The sequence below is a fragment of the Artibeus jamaicensis genome, unplaced genomic scaffold (assembly GCF_021234435.1).
Source record: "Artibeus jamaicensis isolate MK-2021 breed Jamaican fruit bat unplaced genomic scaffold, CSHL_Jam_final scaffold_847, whole genome shotgun sequence".
NCBI lineage: Eukaryota > Metazoa > Chordata > Mammalia > Chiroptera > Phyllostomidae > Artibeus > Artibeus jamaicensis.
The window spans coordinates 14,043,228-14,068,068 of record NW_026522057.1 but is presented as its reverse complement, the minus strand read 5'-3'; the positions used below and the strand labels follow the sequence as shown (position 1 = coordinate 14,068,068).

The 24,841-nt window shown below is 41.5% G+C and overlaps 1 protein-coding gene across 2 annotated transcripts; it reads right to left on the bottom strand.

Annotated features, from left to right (window-relative positions):
- Positions 1 to 846: 846 nt before the first annotated feature.
- On the bottom strand, positions 847 to 24,841 carry DNAJC8 (DnaJ heat shock protein family (Hsp40) member C8). 2 transcript variants are annotated; one of them, XM_037149523.2, is made up of 9 exons: positions 24,739 to 24,841; positions 21,970 to 22,071; positions 11,932 to 11,988; positions 8,333 to 8,399; positions 7,736 to 7,830; positions 6,116 to 6,187; positions 3,633 to 3,724; positions 2,692 to 2,767; positions 847 to 1,660 (listed from the first exon to the last, which is right to left on the bottom strand). In XM_037149523.2, exons 1-9 carry the CDS (start codon positions 24,814 to 24,816, stop codon positions 1,538 to 1,540), a joined length of 762 nt encoding a protein of 253 aa, XP_037005418.1. In that variant the 5' UTR covers positions 24,817 to 24,841; the 3' UTR covers positions 847 to 1,537. The 2 variants fall into 2 exon arrangements, with proteins under 2 accessions (XP_037005418.1, XP_053516444.1); XM_053660469.1 differs by lacking the exon at positions 2,692 to 2,767.

The following is a 24,841-nucleotide window of genomic DNA, read 5'->3' as shown; positions in this document are numbered from 1 at the left end:
GCCTTGGTCCAGCTTTAACTGCCCCACCCCCCTCAGGCTCTCCTTCGTCAGTAGCTGGGATGCACTCAGCTGCGCCTGGAAAGAAAGACAGCAGGACACACAAGCTTCTGCCCCCTCCCATAGAAGAAGCGAGTCCAAGCTGCAGTATCTCTTTTCTTCTTTTAAGATTTTATTTTTAGAGAGAGAGGAAGGGAAAAAGAGAGGGAGAGAAACATCGATGTGTAAGAGATACATCGATTGGTTGTCTCTCACATGCCCCCCAACTGGGGACCTGGCCTGCAACCCAGGCATGCGCCCTGACTGGGTATCAAACCAGTTTTCTGGTTCACAGGCTGGCACTCAATCCACTGAGCCACACCAGCCAGGGCCAAAGCTGCAGTATCTCTTGATATTACAAGACAGTGTCCTTTGTGATTATGCCTTTTTACCCATCTATAAAACATTATAAAAAGTCTAATTTCAGGTCACCCCATTTCTCACATCCTCTTATTTTAGGTGTCATCTATTTCTCACCGTATGTCCCTCACCTGTCTCTCAGAATCAACAGAACATTTGAGTATATACCATAAGCTGTGTGCTTTCACACATTACTTAACTCTCAAAATAATCAGCATCTTCATTGAACACAAAGAACATTGGCAACACCAGCTGAGCACTATGGAGCTTCCTTACATATACCATGGCCACCCCTCCCTAAAATGTGCCACAGTAACCTATGTTCCCATTTTGTAGATTAAGAAAAAACAAGGTTTAGCAAATAAGTGGTAACTCCAAAGGACTTCAGGGCTGGACCAAGCCAGACAAGGGACACCCCCTTGGAATAATACCTGAAAAAGACTACATCCATGGTTAGGGTATAAAAATTTATTACATACAGAGTATTATCACTAACGAACACAGACAGGCTAGGACACAGTGGTGCTGGGTGGAGGACAGCCAGCTCTTTGGAAAGTGAACAGATGTGGGCGGCTCGGAGCCTCATGCCACACAGACTGGCCGGGCAGACGGGAGGGCACATGCTGAACACGGTGGGACGTCGGGCGGCGAGGCGCCACTGTGTGCCCACTGCCCTCCCTGTCTGGTCTGGGGCTCGGAAGGATGCCAGATCCAGGAGCAAACAATGAAGCAAAGGGGCTTCCCAAGGTGGCTCAGGCTTGTCTCTGAAGTCACAGCAACACCATTTTAAGCAATACGTTTAATTGGATGATTTCCACAAACTATACGCGGAGTCTCTAACCATGACAATTCAGTGAAGTACAAAACATTAAGTTACAGGTGGGGGGAAGAGAAGGCAGCACCAGGGGTGGCACCTTCCAATCTTGGTTGACCTGGGGAGAGGGGGGTTTCTTTTTAAACCAAGCCCCTTGTTTCAATGTACAAAAGAATTATTCTGATTGATATTAAATTGTATTGAAAACAAAATGGACTAAAAAGCAAATACTATTCTATGTTGGGGTGGAAATGGGAGGAGAGAATGAGTCCTTCAGAGCAGGAGGGGAGACAGCCGGGGAAGGGTCTGTGGCTGTGACCCGGGTGGTCACTCACGCTGCTCCATTTTTACTTTTGGTGGTCTCAGGAAGGTCCGGTTTTTCTTCTCTTTCTTTCCCTTTGTATTTGCTTGGAAGTTTCGCCAGCTGTCCACACGACCATCTCGACTTTCCTAAACACAAAAGAGGTTTGAGGGAAGGAAGGTGGTTAATAAGAGGAAGGACCTGAACCTGCTCTGCCATCCCTTGCCCTGCCCTTGCCCCCCCATGACCTAGCTCAGCCATCGGGCCCAATCCAAGAGTGGAACAGAACAGGGTTTTCCTCCCACTTCCCTGGACCCAGGAAGGTGTCATAACACCTCTAGAAGGCAGGATCAGCCAGTCACAGGTTGGAAGAAAACAAAATGAGTAATGCTCATCTCAACAATGAGGCCACCATTTGTTGGGGACCTCTGGGCTAGACATTTAGTATATGCTATTTCTCATCCTCAGAACAAGCTGACTATGGTGTGTGTGGTGCCACCGCCTTTTCGCAAATGACAACACCAAGGCTCAGGGAGGTTAAATCATATTGTCAAAAACATATGGGTGGCCAGTAACCCAGCCACCCTTTCCAATGCACCTTTCCTACACCCCACCAAAACTTGGATGGAGACTCCTAGCCAGCCCCAGTTGTGCTGAGAAGTCCTCTGTGATCTCCTCCTCTCTATCAAGGGGCCTAGTCATTTTCTCCTTATTCATACGTGCAGTGGCACAGAAACAAACTCAGTCCCTCCCCTGACAGCTAAATGTTACAGAAGACCAAATGTTGCTCAGTGTCAAATACTACTAGCTGAGCATCTGAAGCATGTAACTAGGGTGTCAAAGAGAAGTCAGGCGCAAAAATTGAAAGTCACTCTATAAACTCCATGCTTGCCTCCTAAATTAAAGGTGTGAGACATTTTTTCTTGAGCCCCCTGGGCAGCTTGTGCCTACCACAATCTCTCAAACACCATTCAGGGACCCTCACTGCCCCTGAGGAGGCTACAGAGCTATAGGTGGCTCAGGCAGAATGAGACTCACTTTCCAAAGCTCTCGCCCTTGCCCACACATCCCATTTCCCTGCTGGCCCCAGGTAGTGCTGGGAATGCTCCAGGAACCAAGTTTCTACACTGGGAAGTTTTGCTACTCTGAGTAAGAATCCCTGGTCGCCTCAGAAATTTACCTCAAAGTTTTTCTGCCACTCCCTTTCCCGTTTGGCTTTCTCTTGCGCTTCAATCTCTTCTTCCCTTTGTCGCTTCCTAGGAGGGAAACCAGACCACGGTATTTATATGATCGTTTAGAGACGGTGTTAACTGCACAGGTTAAGGCAGCTCCCCACAGACGCAAGCATACCCTGCAAATCAGTTCCCTAGGGCTCCACAAAACTGGCTGCCTGGAAAGGGCTCCCAGCAGCTTCGTGAGTGTCTCATTCTAAAACCTGCAGATGAGGCTGTGGGGCAAGAGGTAAACTCCCCCTGCACAGACAGACAAGACGAGATCACCGAAGCTCAGCCAAACCTAATCAGAGGTTCTGGGCTCAGGCACTGACAACTCTCTGGAGAACCCAGGCAACCTTACACCAGCAGAGTAACCATTACAGTAGCAGAGGTTCTTACTCAAGAGGGTCTCTGCACAAAGCTCCATCCCTCAATAAGGACGTTTCATATAGCTGGACTAGCACAGCCTAGTCATGGCTAAACACCAACCAACACCACAAAATATATAATTAACTTCAAGGTTTCTGATGAGCCGGGGAAACTATAAGGACACTACACATGGTGTAAGTGATCACACAGTAGTACTCACCAAAGCTGCAGCCACTAGTCACACAAAAGGCTCTGGCCTCAATAACAATGGCCCCAATAACTGCCTATTTTACTCCAGGAAATCAGGAAAAAAACACCCAGCACTCTTGACTATAAACTCCCTAAGGACACATCTATTTAGTATTTCCCAAAGTCAGAATTTCTTAACCTGGTAATTCAATACTTTGTTTCAGTAAACTATTTTAGACAATCTCTTAAATGACATACTACATTATTCCCTCATTAGGAAAATCCCCAAGAACAATGCTGGTTAATCTGGGTATTTAGATATGGTTGAAATGAACATAGTGGTATGTACCTTTCATGCATCTCTTTGGCTTCTCTCTCCTTCCTTTTAATTTCCAGCTCAGCAAAGAGTTTCATGGTCTGTTTATACACTGCTTGTTTGAACTACAAGAAAGTTAAGAACAAAAGAAAACAAAATTAAGGATTTTACCAGCTACTTGAATTGAATACTTTCAGCTGGAGCCCAAATCAAAAGCTAATTAGAACTCAGCAAAGAAAAAGAATCTTCGAAGAGAACCTCAGTGATAGGCTCTCGGGAGATACATAACATGTCTGCCTGGGAGATATTTCCGCCACTCTCACCATTCAGATAATACACAGGAAACTTGCTCTAGTGAAAATCAACAATAAGGAAAAAAGTCTACCTATTCATCACAACCATTTGAGATTTTGGAGGGCCTTTTCCCCCAAAGACCTTCTAGAAATAACTTTCATTTTTTTCTTTTAACAGATATTTTATGATGACTGTGTTAGGCATGAAGTGGGTACTAGAGATATGAAGCTGCTATCAAGCCGATCAGCTGTAGGGGCCTACTGACCGGTAAGGCTACTAGTTGCCACCTCCCCCACCTCACTGTCTATTCTCCCGCCATTTAAAGTCCCTCACCTTAAGGCATAGGGCCACACCACATAAAGGCCTACGTTTGCCAGGTTTCCTCATACAGTTGCTAGGTGTGGTCCTGTGCCTTAAGTTTTAGCCCATGGGAAACTGGGAAAAGTGATGTAGCAACTTCCTGGATGTTCTTAAAGGAGCAGACTTATCCCTTCTTGCCCCTTTCCTCTGTTCTGGACTCTGAGGATGTGAGCAGCATCGCTGCTGGCAGAGTCAGAAGAGACAGTCCTTGGACGACACATGTCCCAGGGCTGCCCTACCAATGGCCATCTTCCCAAAGACTATATTATACAGGTGAGAAAACAAATGGCTATGTTGTTCCAATCACCATCATTTTGGGTCCCAGTTGTGTGCAAGTGAATTTATATTCTAACTAATACATTGACATAGACAGTTAATACATCAGATAGGAAATAGGTCTTTATCTTTAAAACTTTCCCCCACATACAAAGTATTTTAAATACACAAAGAAATATAGAAGTTATTAGTGATTATCAACATTTTGTATTTTTTTGCTTTTTCCAAATTTTCTATCATTATCATCTATCAATGTGTTCCTTTACAGTCAAAAAAAAAAAGGCAACTAAAAACAGGGTTCTTAACAACTTAAAAGAACCAAGGAATATTTATAAGAGGGTCTTCAGAAAAGACTTGAGAGGATAACTAAAGGAAAGAGAATAAGACTGAAGAGAAGAAAACCTAAAATACTGGAACAGAGTAAACCCAAAACAAGCGGCTAGTGGAAAACACGAACTAGCAGTTCGCAAGCAATGTTACCACAGAGCAGATGGACAAGTGGCTGTTAGCAAAATTACTGACGCAAGAGAAGCTGCAAGGAAATTTCCCTGGCAAGACAGCCTCTCCTTCATAAATCTTTAAAAACAAGATAGGCATATAGGTAAGTTACATGCTGACCTAAATTGAGGCAAGATTAAGATGACTTTAAATTTTTCAGGCTAGAGCACAGGTGGCAAACACAAGGCCCACGGGCCAAATCTGGCCCTTCACCTTGTTTCTACCCAGCGCAGTACCAAGCTCTCACTTAACTGTCAAGGAGAAATTACATTTTACAGCCCTAAAATTACATCTGGCCTTTAAAGGCAACCGTGAGGCTGATGTGGCCCCTGGTGAAAATGAGTTTGACATCCCTGGGCTAGAAGCAAAAAAACATAAATATTTAAGGAGGATCTGTCTCTTAACCAATCTCTACTAAAGGACACCCTGGATTACCCACTGTTCTTCATGTCTCTGTAAATTATTACCTAGCGCACAAGGAGAACTTGCAGCTAAGTAGACAGCTGTTTAAGAGTCATATGTAGTTGCTCTCAAAGCTGTCTATGCCAGTTACAATTAAACTATACTTGTGTGATTTAAATGTCACAGAAAGTAATGAATATGGTTATAAAAAACATTTGTTGTTTCTTTTAAAAGGTAAGTATAATGCTTTAGAAAAATTCAATGAACAGAAGTCTCTAAAAATAACTGCTATTGAATGAGGTACAGGTGAGACATCTGGAAAAGACTAGAAAAAAAAATCATAAATATCTAGGATTCTGCTCTTGGTTTGTTTCACGAGTACCTAAGTTTTTCATGTACTCCAAAAGAAAGTGAAAGTACTAGAAACTATGGATAATGCTTTGTGTGTATGTTTCATAAAATAAGTCAACTACTAACTCCAGAGAGCTAATACACAAAGAAAAAGGCCACAGCCCTACGTCAAAAAAGAGGTGAATTTTGTAAAGGGTGAACAAATGTGTACTTGATATTTTAAGCTAAAGTGTTTATAGCACGTACGCAGCGTCCTTTAGGCTCCCTCTCTTTAACCCACCAATCGGTGAGCCCGAGTGCACGAGGTAAGGTGGCTCTTCCCACCTTTAACTCACCAGTTCTGGATCATCCTCCTCCACATTCGTTGGCTTTCCTTCCTTCTTCAATTGCTTTTTTCGCTCTTTCACCTAAAAAAAATATTTTCATCAAAAATGAGCACTCACACTTTGAGAATATCCATTAAGCTGCACATGTGATGTGCGTAGTTTTCTATACATATAACAATGCGCTGGAAAAAGATGAGCCTTCCCCCCCCCCCCCGTCCAAAACAGCAAGGAAAACTAGGAACCAGGGGTTCTTTCTCTACTCTAACCTAAAATCCAATCTACCTGGAAGGATGAAAGGGGACCAGCAAGGGCGCTGTTCCCAACTCATTAAATCCCAGGCCCAACTGAAAGAGCCTTTGATAAACTCAACACATTATCTATTTATCTTTCACAGTCTGTAGTTATGTGTGTATAGTAAAAATATATGTATTTGTCAGGTTTTAGAAGAAGCTACAGAATGGTAAGTATGGTTTTTCTGGCATGTCTACAACTGCATTCCTAATCATTTTCACTGTTAAACCCCTTAAACCAATAATTTGCACATCCTGTCAAGTGGTGTTTTTATCACCTTGGCAGCCATTGAGATCCAATTAAATATGCTCATTCACACAAGAATGACATTACTCCATTAAACAATCATTCAGTGTTGTGCCAAGCTCAGAGAGGCTGCACTGCCACCTTGTGGTCAGAAAGACTGAGGATGCTCCCTCACAAGCAAAACAGATGAAGGGTGTTCACAATGACTCAAGCACAAACTGTCCGGTGCTTTTCTGATTTTTACCAGAATTAGCCTACATACACTATTTTCAACACATAACCAGTAGGACATAATTATGGTCATCCATCTCCTCTTTTATTAATTCATTCTCCTCGCCTAAATTTACAGTCGTTATTATCGGTTATAAAGTTATGTTTTGATTCGAAAGCTCTTCAAAGGAAAGATAACATGCATATTCACTCCCAACTGACATATCCCTTATAAGTGGCCTCAAGATTCTTGCCCCAGCAAGGACAAATTAAAGCAAAGACCTTTCCTACCCAAAGCAAGACACCTTAATATTTCCCACCACTCAGGAGATTTTGGCAATGCAAAAAAAATACCACCAGCTCTAACTAAATTTATTTCAATTAAACCCTTCCTTGTTAATAGACATGTAACTCCTCCTATTTTTTTAACAAAAAACTTATTCATGTCCCCTTGCCAGCCTATCTCAAGCCCATGTTCCAACCTACTCACAAGGACAAGCATAAAAATCAAAGGTCAAGTGTCCCCGTACTTTTCTACTCTCAAAATGGAGTAATGTGACATGTAAAGAGAGGACGAGAAAAGCCTTCTCTCCACAGCACAGGTCTGGTAAGGAAAAAGGTAGGATCACTTCTGAGCCTTTTGGCTAAGACCAAGTAAAGAGATTGGAAAGCAGTGTCCTAGCCATTCCTCATCCTGAGCTCTAGGGGGTGGATTGCAGCTTTAGGCACACACCATTCCTGACCACCAGGCAAAGTAGCGGAGACCACATAAGCAGTCACAATTACGCCAGTAGGCGTTGCTATCTTAACATTAACCCTCCTACAAGGTGCCCAAGACTTGCTAATACTTCCTGTAAACACAGCAGCACTATAAATACTTACAGTGTGTTCCACGTATTCTTTTCCTGCCTGAATTACATCCAGGGCCCTCTTCTTTTGTTCCTGATCCAGTAGCAACTTGTAAGCTTTGTCCACAGCTAATGCAAAACATTGAAATTAACTGTTTCTGCAAACACCCTCTGCAAGTCTAAACTATACTCAGGCAGTGTAAATGGACTTGTGCCATCTAAAAGCATTCCCTACTTTCTTAAATTATTTATTGTTGTTAAACTAATTAAAAAACATACAACTAATGCAATGACTTTCCTTGAGAACCTAGAAAAAAATTAAATATACACTCAAGGCTAAATACACCACATCTAGGTTTAACTCAGTGATAAAACACTACCAATTATTATGTTCACAGAAAGAAAATGATCCTACAGAATAACAGTCTTGTTGGCACATAGAAACTTTAACAAAGTAAACTTAAGGTCTACTTCTTAAACAACATTTTGCTTTGGAATGACAACTTTCTACTGAAAACCAGCTTCTTCACAACCAGAAGACAAAACTATTACATTCTTCATTCAGGAAAAGGAACAGTTTGTCCCTAACCGTGACAATATATTATTCAGAAGCAGGTAAATTTACAAATACCTTCAAAAGCCTTTTGTGCTCTGTCGGCATCATCTTGATTTTTGTCAGGATGCACCAGGATGGACAGCTAGAATAAGAAAGGCGGGGTTTGTCACAAAGGAACATTTATGATTTGCTTGCACTCCTTAAACCAAAAGCTCTAAGGTACCATGGTAAAAGACTGTTCAGCAGAAACATTTTTTTAATTATAATTATCATATAAAAGACCCAGAAATACTGGTCTTTAACAAAATTCAAGCCCAGAGTGAGATGCACAACTGGGAAACACTTAGGTTATAATGCCAATGCTGAGAACAAGGCCAGCATTATGTGGGTGTAGGGATCTCTTTGGGGAGACGGTGACAATGAAAACTGCCAAGTCCCTGTGAGGCTCCTCCTCCCGGACACTAAAGACACTAAAGAGGATTAACAGGTATGAGACATCATCTCTTTCCCAACATAAAGCTGTGTTTCTCGGTTCTGGCTGTCCCCCAATCCTGTGAAGCTGTTAAAAAATACAGATGTCTATTTTCTGCCCTCAGAACTTCTGAATCAGTCCCTGGCATCTGTATTTATTAAACCTCTACTAGACTGAGTATCAGATAATACTCAGGAATGAGTTAACTGGTTAGTTGTAACAAGTAGTTATGGAAAAAAATGTCCTTTTTTATTTGGGGGGATCCATCCTGAAGTACCTAGGGGTAAAGTATCAAAGCACCTACAATTTACCGTATTTTTTGGACTATAAGATGCACTTTTTCTTTTCAAATTTTTTTTTTTACTCTTTCCTTTCTTTCCCCGCCCCCCAAAAACATTTGGGAGGAATAATGGTTGTTAATGCTGCCGCTGAGTTCTATTTACATTTACGTTGGTGGACTATTATGTTATTAAATATTTTACATTTTTTGCTTCAAAAAATTTCCCATTTTCCTCTAAAACCTAGGTGCGTCTTATGGTCTGAAAAACATAGTACTCATCAACAATTCAGCCAAAAATATATGGTTAATGAAGCAAACTGTTCCAAATAGATGGGGAGTATATGGGTGCTGACTGCTCTCTATGCTTTCTTTTTAAAAGCACATATAATTTTAAAAACTGTGTGTCAAAATAAAAACCAAAAATCTTCACAGGAGATCCTTTCAGACAGCCATGATTAAGAACCACTGACTTGCTGTCACTGACAGGGAAAAACCAACTAGTTGGAACAGAGGGACTGTGCCGAAAGACGATGGCAAGTGAGATCTAATGCTAAATCCCACATCACTGGAGACAGAATCCTGGGATGTAATGCCAACGTCCATCACCTATTAGCTGTGAGACCTGAAAAACTCACTTAACCTATCTCTGCTTCATCTTCTGCCTACATTAGGTACTTACTTACATCCCACTGTGTTGTTTTAAGGATGAATTGAAATAACGCAAGAACTTAGAATACTGTCTGACACACACTGACAACCATTAGCACACAGAAGACATACTACATGCCAGGACCTACTCTAAGTGCTTTGTATGCATTACCTCATTTAAATCCTCATAAACCCAAGGGGTAGACACCATTATTATGTGCATTTCACAATTAAGGTAACAGGCACAGAAAGGCTAAAAGTAAAATCCCCAAGTTCCAAATGCTTGTAAGAGGTATAGCCAGGACTGAAACTCAAGTCATATAGCTCCAGGTCATATTAACTATTAGAAATGACTAAATAAGCCCTGGCTGGCATGGCCTAGTGGATTGAGTGCCAGCCTAGAAACCAAAGAGTCTCTGGTTCAGTTAGTTCTCAGTCAGGGTACATGCCTGGGTTGTAGGCCAGGTCCCCAGATGGGGTGGGTGTGTAAAAGGCAAGTTATCAATGTATCTCTCCCACATCAATGTTTCCCTCCCTCTTCTTCGCCCTCCTTTACCCTCCCTCTAAAAATAAATCAATAAAGTCTTAAAAAAAAAAGAAATGACTAAATAAGAACTCTTACTGAGTTCTTTGTTATAGCTACATAAAAGTTGTTGACTATGGATTTGAGTGCTTAGTTATTAAATCAGGAAAGACTAATGCAGAAGTGAAATTTCTGCATTTTAGAAAAATGCAGAAATTTTAGAAAAAAGAAAAAAGCTGAACCCACATAAGTGCAGAGTATAAATAAGGGAAAAAAACAATAAAGTTATATAATGGGAAATGATTGAGTAGGCAAAGATAAAACACATCTTGGCTTAAGAGTAGATCACAAGACGATTATGAGTCAGTGATGTGGGGGCCATTGCTGTGCTCAAGAAGCGAGCGTAACACTGGGTATTAACAAGCACGTCGTGCAGGAGCTGAGAATAACACTGGGCAGGGGTCAGGCTCTTTTAAGTACACAGTACATCGATTTTCAACCTTTTCACCTCATGACACATATAAGCTAATTTCTAAAATTCGGCAGCACACCAAAAAATATACGTTTTGCCTATCTGAAAAAATAAGTATAATTTTGATTCAGTCACACTGGACAGCTATTGCTGTGTTGGCTGCTGTTGTTTTTGTTAACAATTTAAGGGAAAAGAGATTAGTGCCCCTGACTAAATAGTCAGGTATTGCATGTTTGAAAAACTCTTGCAGCACACCCATTAAATACATGGAAAACCCGATCTGTAAAGACAGGTTACAGGGAGTGTGACTACTCAACTCACAGAAGGAAAGGCTGGGGGTGACTCCGTCAAACTGGAAGGATCTTTAAAAACGATACTATTAAACTTTGTAGCTCAAGTTATTAACATTAGAATAAACAAAATCCAGAGGTTGTGGATCTCCTTTGCTAGAGAATTTCTGGAAAGCTCTCCTTAATGAGGTCTTAAAAATAAAGAACTTTTTGAGGAACAAGTATGAAAGACATAGGGATGAGGACGGGGGTGGGGGGGTGGGGGGGGAATGGGAGGGAGGGGAGAGACCGGGTGGAGGGGTGGGGTGGGATGGGACAAATAGATTAAAAAAAAATGTACTTGAAAAGTAACTAAATAAAATGTAATATAAATAAATAAATAAATAACTGTTACAAATCATTTAACATGTTCTCTCCTGGAAGCCAGGGGATTTAGTAATTATGACTCTATATAAGCTGTACTATTCTACCCTGTACTTCTCTTTTAATTAAAGAGCTAGAGAGATTCTATTTGGATAGAAAATTCTAGTCAGAGGTAAGTGATGATTATTAAATTATTTAAGATTTTATGTAACTATGAGTTTTTTAAATTTTTTAAAATCGTGCACTTTATTTTTTTAACTTTATTTACATATTTTTCAGAGAGGGAAAAGGAGAGAGATAAAGAGGGAGAGAAACGTCAGTGTGCAGTTGCCTCTCATCTGCCCCCTACTGGGGACCTGGCCCACAACCAAGGCTTGTGCCCTGACTGGGAAATGAACTGGTGACCCTTTGGTTAATAGGCTGGCACTCAATCCACTGAGCTGTATCAGCCAGGGCATCATTATAAGTTTTTATCTAAGAATGACATCGCCTTAAGTTAAAAAAAAAAAAACAAAACAGGTTAAATGCTGTCCCAAAAATCACAATGCAAGTTTCAAGAGAATCATCACATGCTTACATTTTCAAAATGTTCAAACTCCATCCATTACAGGGAAATAGAACCATACCTGCCGAAACCTCTTTTTTATTTCTTCATCTGTCACTTCAGGATCTATCTGAAGAACCTGAAAGAATCAAAACCAAAACTGTAAAAGAAATTCAAAGAATTCATAAATTTAAGAAGTGCCCAATAATCATACATATTACAATCACTATCTAGAATAGTACTCAGCATTCTAGAACTGTGGCAGGCACACAGTTCTAAAAAATGCTCAAGAAATATAAATGAGCAAATCAAAAAAAGAAAAATAGCTATACTGTTTCAGATTTACAATTAATATAGTAGTTACTTTTTCTGATGGGGTATAGTTGTTACCCCATCAGAAAAGTAATTTACACTATATCCAGAGACATATTTCCAAACTGTGAGAAAATGCTGCGTTTCTCCTTCACTCATTACAGAAAGTACCCACCCCTACCCCCTACTTACTTCTGCAAATGTGGAGAAGGCACAGAGCTCATCAGGGGAAAAAAGGAGGCTGGCTACCTGATTTCCACCTCAATTAAGAAATGCCCACTTGGCTCCACTTTTGATCTATCATTTATATGGCTTGATGGTTCTCAACCCAAAGTGAATCTCACAGTCATCTGTGGAAACCTGAGATCTCAGAATGCCTGGGCCCCCCACCGCCCAGGAAAGTCTGATCCCAAATGGCAGAAACATCTGTACTTTTTTGAGCAATATTGTCTTAAAAAATAAATTTATTCATTCTTCTCCAAGCCTGAGTATCCTGGTATTGACAGTTCTCATCAAGAATTTTAATCCCATCACCATGAATGCATACATTCAAACAGTTCATATAGTAGCTACTACCTGCTGAATACACTGCTATACACTAGAAATACAAAGATAAACAGGCAAGAAAACATTTTTAAATTACCATATAGTAAGTGCTGTCTTAGGAAGCACATGTTACCAGATATACAATTAAAGCAGATGATTTCATAGTGTAGTCCATGGATGCAACACAGCATCATCTATTTATATTTACTTGGTACTTAAGGCCCTGAAAGGGCAGAGAATAAGAAGAGCTTATTAGAAATTCGGAAGAACAGGCCCTACTTCAGTAGGTCTGCATCAGAAATCAACATTTCAGCAAGACCCCCTGGTGATTTGAATCTCATTAAAAGTTTAAGAAGCACTAGTAAGAAATGACAATGGCCCTGACTGGTGTTGCTCAGTGGGTTGAACATCATCCCACAAAGTGAAGTTATAGGCTGGATTCCCAGTCAGGACACAGGCCTGGGATGTGGGCCAGGTCCCCAGTAGAGGGCACATGAGAGGCAACTGCACACTGATGTTTCTCTTCCTCTCTCCCTCCCTTCCCCATCTCTAAAAAAATAAATAAATAGATAGATAGATAAAAATACCTTGTTTTCCAAGGTGCTAAACAAGTTAAACAAAAAATAAAGTCTATGGTATACTGCCTGCTGGGGCTGTAAACTTACATAAAAACAAACAAAAAAGGACCATAAATAGGGCAGGACTGAACAGGGGCACAAGTTCATCAAAGCTTATGGAAGGAATTAGGGGAGGGCTCTTCACCTAAGAATAACTGTAGAATTATTCATAAGAAAGATGACTACGTAATGGCTGAAGGTTAGAAATGTGTCCAAATAAATGGCTGTTGGGATGGCAGGCGGGAAAAAAAGTGCTTCCTGGGAAAGGATTCCTGTACTAAAACCCCTCCAACTCCCAGGCTAACTTCTCCCTCTTCTACCTGCTGCTTAGTAAGGTATATAAGACTATTCACATTTTAGCTGATGGCCAAGATAACTGCTATTCACTGCATTACTTCTCCTTACTAGAACAAAAAGCAACTTTTACAATGCCCACCCTACAGTGTGGACAGCACATTTGTATGAAATAGAGAAAGACAAAAGCTCTAATGGAGTCCCATACACTCGAACAATCTCAAGCCTTCCTGAATTTGCCAGCCTCCCCAGATCTTTACACATCCGAATATATGTCCTATAGTCAGACAGGAACTATGGGGTAGTGAGTTCCACTTTCACATTAACAAATAGGGCATTAAAATTCTAGGCTTCATACTGGTCCCAATGATACGCCACTTCTCATCAATCCAATCTCCACAGAAACACTAATTACATTACCAAATAAAATACCTAATTTACACGATTGCTTGCTTGCCCTGTTTTCATGGTACTATGCTCAATTTAAAAGTATGACAACAAAAAAAAAAGTGTGACTTACTAAAAAGAACATACCATCAAATTCTTTATTACATCTCAAACAAATTATCTCCCCCTGTGCCTGTCCTACCAAAATCATATCAAAAGTACTCTTTAAGCTTTTGGTCCTTCCCTTCCCTTTCTGAGCAACACAATCCAAATACATTATATGGCACCAGGCAGAGTGGACATCTACTATAGGTGAGGAGTCCAAATAGCCCAGAACAGAAGGTCAAAGCCTATCTGGAATAAAGAGGACAGTGACCACACGGTGAGTGGCAGCCAGTCACACAGTGTTTGAGCCCTAATGGAGTGAGAAGAGCACAGAAGGGCACCCCAACATGAAATGCCCAAGAGGGCTGATGAGGGCATCCTAGCATAGGGTGTTACACAGGCAGCCTGGCACAGGGTGTTAGAACCCAAGCAGGGTGAGAGTGTCAATATGGGAGGGTGGCCGAGGGCAGGGTGTGAGAGACCAAGAGGACAGAGGAAGGCATCCTCATTGAAGTAGAGCCCAACATATACGGTGTTTGAGACCAAGCAGGGTAAGGAGAGCATCCACAAAGAAAGGTAGCCTGGCACTAGGTAAAGGAGTCCAAGCAAGGCCATCTCCACAAAGGAGTGGTCTAGCATGGAGTGGGGAAGCTTGGCTTGTCCATGGTTAACGGGGGTGTCCATGCAGGAGGGCATCAGATGTAAAAGTGCAGCCCAATGCAAGATGCTGGAGCTCTAGCAAGGTGTAGAGAGAATTTCTGTAAAGTACAGCTGGCAAAGAGAGATGGAACCTAAGCAAAGTGAAGAGAGCCTCCATGCAGGAGTGTGGACTCACACCCAAGTAAATCAAAGCCCAAAGTAAGATGACGGGGGTAGAAAGGGTGCCTGTTTGGTAGGGAGGATGCTCTGGCCCAAGAGGAATGAAAAGAGTCCCCAGGAGGTGAAGGGAGGACACAAGCAACCAGAGCCATACCACAGGGAAAGGTGACTGGGCATGGGGGTTTTAAGCTCAGTTGTGGAGAAAAGAGACTTCACAGTGAGGCAGCCTGGTGTCGCTGTCAGAGTAAAGTAGGAGGAGGGCATTCACAGGGGGAAAAGAATGGCAACAGGAGATCAGCTGTACACACGAGGGCCAATTAAGTAAATACATATATGTTAAACAGAAGTACATATATATATCAACAGAAAAGGGAACTATGAACATGGAAAGGAAAAAAAAAACTAGAATAGACCCTGTGGTGTTGAATTAAAATTGGCTGGAAAGGTATATGTACATATACACACATTTCCTCCCTCTCTTCCTCCTTCCCTCCCCAAATCTGGTAAGAGTGACATCCCAATAGTAATGAGTACACCAAACACTCAAATCTTGATTTTAAATGATTCTTCACTAAAAGGAACCAGGTCTCCTCCATGAAATGGTTAATTCCAGGCTGGGTCAGGAAAAGTACAAGAGTGCCTAGTAATCAAAGAATGATGAAGACTTATAAAAAAGACAGGAGTTCACTTGAAAGGTCACCTACTGGCCAGATTTAAGACAATATGAGCATCAAGTAAATGATACCTATTTTAAATATGACTCACAAGTCCATAATGACAAATAAATGAATAAATCGAAACTCTAATAAGGAGAGGATATTTATAGCCTCAAAGTACCCCTCCATAAAATACTTATTACAAAGGGAGGAAAAAATAACTTAATGAACAAATCTACCAGGCAACTCTTCTAAGTGATCAAGTCGATGTGATCAAGTACAACTTTATAGGTGGCAAAGACAAGAATGCAGCATCACTTCTGTGTTACTGCTGCCAACATTGCAGAAACCTATTCTAACGTGAAGAAACATCAGATAAACTCAAGTTGAGAGATATGCTACAAAGTAACTGGCAGGTAATCTGCAGAAATGTTAAGGTCACAAAAGTCAAGGAAAGCCTCAAGAGCTGTTCCAAACTGAAGACTTAGGAGACATGATAACTAAACATAATAGAAGATTCAGAACTGGATCCTTTTGTTCTAAAGGTCATTACTGATACAATTAATAAATTTAAATGGGGTCTGAGGATTATACAATATACAACGTTTATGTCCTGACTTTGACGGTTATATTGTGGTTCAGTAGAAAATGATATGTGCAGGAAGGACACAAAGTATTTCAAGACAATAAGGCAACATATTGGCAACTTAGTTTCAAACAGTTCAAGAAAGTCTTGGTAGTGTACTTGAAACCTTTCTGCAAATCTGAAATTATGTTAAGATAAAAAATTCTTGCCCTGGCTGGTGTAGCTCAGTGGATTGAGCACGAGCCTGCAAACCAAAAGAGCAAGGTTCAATTCCCAGTCAGGGCACGTGCCTGGGTTGCAGGCCAGTTCCCAGTAGGGGCCAGTTTCCAGCAGGGGACGTACGAGAAGCAACCATATATTGATACTTCTCTCCCTCTCTCCTTCCCTTCCCTTCTAAAAGATAAATAAATAAACATTTTTTTAAGTTCTTGAAAAATTACTCTTTGAAAAACAGAAACAATGAATAAAACTTGAAACTATCATGCAAAGTGAAATAGGACGATTTTGTTTGATTCCACTTACATGAGGCACCTAGAATAGCCAAATTCATAGACACAAAGCAAAACAGCAGTCACCAGTGGCTGGGCATAGGAGGAATTGAGTTATTGTTTAATGGGTTTAGAGTGTTTGTCTGAAATGATGAAAAAGTTCTAGAAATGAAACCCTGGCGGGTGTAGCTCAGTGGATTGAGCATGGGCCTGTGAACCAAAAGATCACGGTTTGATTCCCCATCAGGGCACATGCCTGGGTTGCAGGCCAGGTCCCAGCAGGGGATGCACCAGAAGCAACCATACATTGATATCTCTCTCCTTCTCTTGCCTTCTAAAGATAAATAAAATTTTTTGTTAATTTAAAAAAAAAGAAAAGAAAAAGTTCTAAAAATGTATGGTAATGATGGCTGTACAACACTGTAAATGTACTTAATGCCACTGGAGTTCTATACCTACAACTGGTTAAAATGGTTAATTTCATGTTTTTTTTAATTTTTTTGATTGTATTTATTTATTTTTAGAGAGAGGGGAAGGAAGGGAGAGAGAGAAACATTAATGTGTGGTTGCCTCTCAAGCGCCCCCTACTGGGGTCCTGGCCCACAACCCAGGCATGTGCCCTGACTGGGAATTGAAATGGCAAACCTTTGGTTTGCAGTCTGATGCTCAATCCACTGAGCCACACCAGTCAGGGCTAATTTTATGTTATGTATATTTTACCACACTAACAAAAAAGTGTTTGCCCTGGCCAGGTAGCTCAGTTGGTTAGAGTATCATCCCAATGTCCCAATACAAGGTTGTAGTTCAATCCCTGGTCAGGGCACATACAAGAATCAACAAACAAGTGCATAAATAAGTAGAACAACAAATTGATATTTCTCTCTCTCCCCTCCTCTCTCTCTAAAATCAATAAAAAAAAATTTAAAGTCTTTTTAATAAGTGCAGTACGTGTTATTTTATAAAAAGTTAACAATATTTATGATTTGTAACTTAACAAAATTATTTATAATTGTGAACAATTAGAAGCTAATTTCAAAATCCTACAATAAAGGAATTATTTCAATAATAATTATAGAAACTTTAAAAGGTTGTATAAATATATTTTATGTAACAATGCATTTAAAATAGCATGAAGTAGAGACGTCAGTCAAGATGATGATATAGGTAGACGTGGTTCGCCTCTTCCCACAACCACATCAGAGTTACCACCTAAATATAGAACCGCCATCACACAGAACTGTCAGAAATCCAGTTAAATGGAAGTCTGACCACTATGGAATTAAAGAAACCACATCCATCCAGACTGGCAGGGGCACACAGACATGAAATGGGCTGATTCCTCACCCACACGTGGTAGATAAAAATTCGGGAGGGATATCTCAGGAGCAAGGAGTCCAGCCCCATACCAGGACCCTCAGCCCAGGGTTCTAATGCCAAGAAGATAAGTCCCCAAAACTTCTGGCTGCAAAACCACTGGAGACTGAGTTTGTGGAAGAAACTGCTAGAGCCCCAAGCAGTTCCTCTTAAAGAACCCACACACAAACTCACCTACTCAGACTCACTCCTGAGCTCCAGCACCAGGATAGCAGCTTGAAAGCATCAGTGGCACATAGGGAGGAACTGAAGTTTCTGGCATCAAAGTGAACACAGGCCATTGTCCCTTTTCTAAACCCTGCCCCCACAGAACCAGCAAGCTGGTGTGATAGATATTCTCCTGAGACTCCATCAATGTAACATTGTTTGACCCATCCTGGAGACCCCCAGTGACCCCGCGCCACCCAACGTACAGACCCACCCTAGCTGCTTTTCCACATGAATGGCTGCTCTATGGCCCTTGCGTCACAACTTCCTAAACCAGGGGTGTCAAACTCACATTCACTGGGAGCCACATCAGCTTTGTGGTTGCCTTCAAAAGGCTGAATGTAACTTCAACTCCTTAATAGTTAAAGAGTAGTGACATTTCTAAAATCTTAAAATTATTTTGGCCCTTTGAAGGTAACTGCAAGGTTGATGTGGACCCCAATGAAAATGAGTTTGCACCCCTCCCCTAAACCCTATCAAACAAGCAACATATAGCCTCAGTGAGCCCTGGGCCCAGCACTAGCAGCAGACAGCCTAGATTCACAGCCTGGCTTTGCCTGGAAATCTCCAAGCCCAGCACAAGTAGCAGCAATCTCAGACTGCCTTATAGCTCAAGCAGAATGGCCCTGGACAAAACACAGGTGGGGGCTGACCTTGGTCTGCACCACCAGGGAAACCCAGGCCAATGCACCCAGTGGACAGCTACAGACCACGTCAGAACACCACCACCCTGCCCCTGCAGAGCTGAACCTTTATGGAGGGCAGAGGTTCATAGTCAGTGGTTACAGCCAACCCTTGCAGGTGTCTGGCCTAGGTAAATCCCTCCCATTGATTTGCCAACAGCAACCAAGGCTCAACTACAAGAGGAAAGTGTACTCAGCCCACATGAAGGGCACACCTCAAATACCCAGCTTAGGGAATAGGAAAGGCTGTGCCACTGGACCCTACAGAACACCTACTACATTAGGCCACACTATCAAGACAGGGATCATAACAGCTCTACCTAATACACAGAAACAAATACAGGGAGGCTGCCAAAACGAGGAGACAAAGAAACATGGCCCAAATGAAGGAAAATCAAAACTCCAGAAAAAGAACTAAATGAAAGGGAGACAAGCAATCTACCAGATGCAGAGTTCACAACACTGGTTATAAGGATGCTCAAGGAACTTAGTGAGAACCTCAGCAGAATAAACAAGATCCAGTCAGAAATGAAGGATACACTAACTGAAATAAAGAATAATTTTCAGGGAAACAACAGTAGAGTGGATGAAGTTGAGAATCAAAGCAATGATCTGGAACATAAGGAAGCAAAAAAACAACCAATCGGAACAACAGGAAAACAAAATCCAAAAAAATGAGGATAGTATAATCAGCCTCTGGGACAATTTCAACAGGTCCAACATTCACATCATAGAGGTGCCAGAAGGAGTAGAGAAAGAGCAAGAAATTGGAAATCTATTTGAAAAAATAATGAAAGAAAACCTCCCTAATTTGGTGAAGGAAATGGACATGCAAGTTCAGGAAGCACAGAGAATCCTAAACAAGATGGATGCAAAGAGGCCTGCTCCAAGACACATTATAATTAAAATATCAAAGGTTAAAGATAAAGAGAGAATCTAAATGCAGCTAGAGCCCTGGCTGGTGTAGCTCAGTGGATTGAGCATGGACTTGTGAACCAAAGGATAGCAGTTCGATTCCCAGTCAGGGCACATGCCTGGGTTGCAGATCAGTTCCCAGTGGGGGACATATGAGAGGCAACTGTACATTGATGTTTCTCTCTCTCTCCTTCCCTTCCCCTCTAAAGATAAATAAAATCTTTAAACAAACAAACAAATAAATAAATGCAGCAAGAAAAAAGAAGTTAGTTATTACTACAGGGGGGGTTCCCCATAAGACTGCCAGCTGATTTCTCAAAAGAAACTTTGCAGGCAAGAAGGGACTGGCAAGAAATATTCAAACTCATGAAAAGCAGGGATCTACAGCCAAGATCATTTAGAACTGAAGGACAGATAAAGAGCTTCCTAGGCAAGAAAAAAATAAAGGGGTTCATCATCATCAAACCATTAATATATGAAATGTTAAAAGGACTTATCTAAGAATATGAAGATCAGCCCTGGCTGGTATAGTTCAGTGGATTGAGCACAGGCCTGCGAACCAAAGGATCACGATTCGATTCCCCATCAGGGCACATGCCTGGGTTGCAGGCCAGTTCCTAGCAGGGGACACATGAAAGGCAACCATTCATTGATATTTCTCTCCCTCTCTCCTTCCTTTCCCCCTCTTTTTAGATATGAAAATCAAAACTAGAAACAATAAAATGGCAAAAAAAAACCCCAAATCTATCAACAATGAACCTAAAAATCAAACTAAGCAAATAAGAACAAAGACAGATTAATGGATACAAAGAGCGTTGTGATGGCTGCAAGATGGGAGTAGGGTGTAAAGGAATGGGTGAAGGGTAAGGGAACTAAGCAGTACAAATAGGTAGCTACAGAATGGCGATAGGAGTGTGAAGTAAAGGAAATGGAGTAGCCAAATGGGTATATGCATGACCCATGGACATGAACAATGGGGGAGGGATTCCTTGAGGGGAATGGGGGGGTGCTGGGTAGGAGACAATGAGGAAAAAAAAAATCAAGAAAGCTGAAATAGCATAATCAATAAAATATAATTTTTAAAAATGAAAATAAAATAGTGTGAAGTAAAAAAAAATAATATAGTATGAATAAATAAATAAAATAACATGAAGTATATATATGATCCTCCATGGGTGGTTTTTTTTTTTAAAGATTTTATTTATTTACTTTTAGAGAGAGAGGAGAAAAACACCGATCACCTACCTGGGGACGTGGCTCACAACCCAGGCATGTCCCGTGACTGGGAACTGAACCAGCCACCTTTCAGTTTGCAGGCTGGTACTTATTCCACTGAGCGACACCAGCCAGAGCCTTCCATGTTTTTTAATAAAACTTAAAAGTTTGAATATAAACAATTAAGAATAGCAATTTCTCTTAGAATTGTACTTATTCTTGCTTTATGTTTCAAATTTTAAAAAGAAATATGACTTATGCCCTGGCTGGTATGGCTCAGTGGATTGAGCACCAGCCTACAAACCAAAGGGTCACCAGTATGATTCCCAGTCAGGGCACATGCCTGGGTTGTGAGCCAGGTCCCCAGTAGGGGGCATGCAGGAGGCAACCACATACTGATGTTTCTCTCCCTCTCTTTCTCCCTCCCTTCCCCTATCTCTAAAAATAAATAAAATCTTTTAAAAAAAGAAACATGACTTACTTTTATAAGGAGAAAAAGTTTAAAGTCATAACACTAAGGAAACCCAAAAAGTGCATTGGCCTGTCTAAAATCTTGAGATCATTTTTTTATTTTGGGGATTTTTCATGTCTGTGTGTGTGTGAGGGAGGGTAAAAGAGAAAATTTTAACAAGCAAAAAAAGAATCTAAATTTTTCAAAACTAGCTATCCCTTCACATCTGAAAATAAATCCATATATATTTGGGTTACTTAAAAGATAATGGAAAATATTTATAGGGCAAGTATCATCTCATTCTCTCTAACATGCTGCCTCTCAGGTTCTGCTCACAATAAAAGTACCTAAGTTCAATTCCAACTACTCAGTATAATACAAATCAAGTGTGTGTTCTAATGTAAGTCTGCCTGCAACCATGCAACTCTCCCCATCCTGATGCCACGGCAACATCGCACAGCTCACCTCGAATGGGTTCAAATTGAAGTAGGAAGAACCAGGACGGGTCAATCTTTCAATCTGATTTTTGGACGTCAGAACTGAATCTCTCTTCTCTATTTGTTTCACCTAAAATAAAAGGGATAAAAACTTCGTTTAGTTAAAAATAAATTCTGAGTTCTCATCTTAAGTTACTCACTGACATGTTCAGCAAACATTTGTGTATCTACGTGTGCAAGCTACTTTGCTAACCACTTTGAGGAAGAATTACAACACCTGCCATTTGCTGATTTTTAATAACATGAAAACTTTACACATTTATTCCACTCAACGATCCTATACAGTAGATTCTATTACCTCGTTTCACAGATAAGAGAACTGAGACTTAGAGAGGTTAATGGACTTGTTACCAATTACCCAACTTGTAAATAAGAATTTTAATCTTAACAATTTGATGCCAGAGCAACCATCGAGAGAATTCAAAGTCCCATCCACCATCTTCAAAAAGTTTTCACTCTAATGAGAGAAGATGCAAGAGTGTTTTCACGCTTAATTTACAAATCTTTAAAGAAAAAAATACTTCCTGGATGGTGTGGCTCAATGGATTGACCACCAGCCTGTGAACCAAAGGGTCACTGGTTCAATTCCCAGTCAGGGCACATACCTGGGTTGCAGACCACGTCCCTGGTGGGGGGCATGTGAGAAGCAACCACACACTGAAGTTTCCCTCCCTCTCTTTCTCTCTTCCTCTCCCCCTCTCTAAACATAAATAAATAAAATCTTTAAAAAAAAAGAAAAAAGTACAATTACACTGAAATATATATTAAAAGCAGCATTAAAAAAGTACATGGGAGCCCTGGCTGGTGTAGCTCAGTGGATTGAGCACGGGCCTGTGAACCAGACAATCGCGGTTCGATTCCCAGTCAGGGCACATGCCTGGGTTGCAGGCCGGTTCTCAGCAGGCCACTTCCCAGCAGGGGATGCACAAAAGGCAACCATACATTGATGTTTCTCTCCCTCTCTCCTTCCCTTCCCCTCTAAAGATAAATAAATAAAATCTTAAAAAAAAAAAAAAGTACATGGGAGGGAGCAAATTATTCTGCCTACCTGACTCTATAACAGAGAAAAATTCTTGAAGACAATGTGAAGGAGAACAGGCACTAGGCAGTCCCAGGAAAATAAATATCCTTGGTGCCACTATCAGAGATGGAATGCCAACTGGAATGAATGTTTGGTATGTTATTTACCACCATTATTCCTCTGGTCAAACGAGTTTGGAAAGATTTTCAATAACATAAAAAACCGTTCCTTCTCAGCACCTTCCCTCTTCACTCTCTTTAAAACACCATACCACTTCCCCCACGCACCCACCCAATCTTCTTTCCCAGGCTTATTTTTCCTCATGGCACTTAAATCACTACCAACACTGTGTTTGTACATCTCCTGTTTCCTGTTTAATCCCTCTCTATAGAAGGCAAGCTCTATGAAACGAAGACAGGATTTTTCTTTCCGTTGCTCACTGTCACAACTGCAGCACATAAACAGTGCACTGGTACGTGTCAGGTCCTCAGTAAACACTGGTTGAATGATTGAAGGATCCGCCTTTAGGTGCTTTCTCACATCCAAGTCGAAGAAACCAGGGTTGCTTTTCTCCCCCTTTTAAACTGAGAGTTGATAAGTGAATCAAGTTCCACTATAACTGCTGAACACTTTCAAGTGAATGAGGCATTTCAAAAGGACAGACTACAAAGGATGTGCTCATTTCCATTTTTAAATTAGAATACTTTGGAGAAACTACTATGTAACACACATCATTAAAGACACCAGAGGTAAGATAAACGTGATCTGGTGCTTCACTCTGAGTAGCTCACAACCTGGTGAGCAACTGCATTCCTCAAATCCATGCCAACTTAAAGAGCTCCACCTTCAGCCTTAGGTCTTACAAAGATGCTTCTGCTTATGAAACCCTTTCTTATACATGAATTCCATGAACTCTCCCGTAAAAATTCATTTTAATATTGGCTCCTTTTACAGGCACGGAAACAAGATCTGATCAATCAAGGCCCTCAAAGAATTCAATCATAGTCAACTACCACGCACGAATCCAATCTGAGGTCCTCGGACTCCAAATGGCGTACTTTTCTTGCATTTATTTATTCGTTAATTTACTCAATAAATACTTACTGAGTAACCATATACAATAACTGCTGGAAAAGCGACAGTAAACGAGGCTCAGACCAAAGTGACTGCTGTCCTAACATGACACCAAGCTGTTAACTGCTGTAAGACCCAGAACAAATTATTTCACCTCCCTAAACCTCAGGTTTGTGATCTATAAAGGAGAGGTAATGTGTACCTGGCTTGATGCACAGAGCATGGCATTCGCGGACGTCAGAAATAACCACAAACGCGATTCATTACAGAGGACTAAGTAGAGAGTGGTTCCGTTTAAAACAAAAACGGGGTCCGGGACGGCTAAGTCGCCCCCAGGCAGGCCAGCCCTTGCCAGCCCCTACTCCGTAGAGTTGGGGAACTCCGCGCGCACCCAGGTACTACGTTGGGCAGACTCGCCATCTACCCGCAGACCTCAGTCCCCGGCCCCTTTGTCGTTGTTCACGGGAGTCCCCAGCAGCTGTCAGGGAGAGACGCACACACCCCCGGCCCCGCGCCGCCCCTAAGGCCAGGCTAGAGGAGCCGCCCAACGGTCCAGGCCAGGATGACCACTGCTTTCGCCCGCCGGGAGAGAGGATCCAGGCGGGGTCGCCCCGGTGCCACCACTCATCCCTCGTGGTTCACCTCACTGTAGAAGGTCATAAATGCCTCCTCTGTGTTGCCTCCGCCGCCAGAAGCCCCGCTCTCGCCTGAAGCCGCCATTTCCCCGGGCCAGCCACCACGTGAC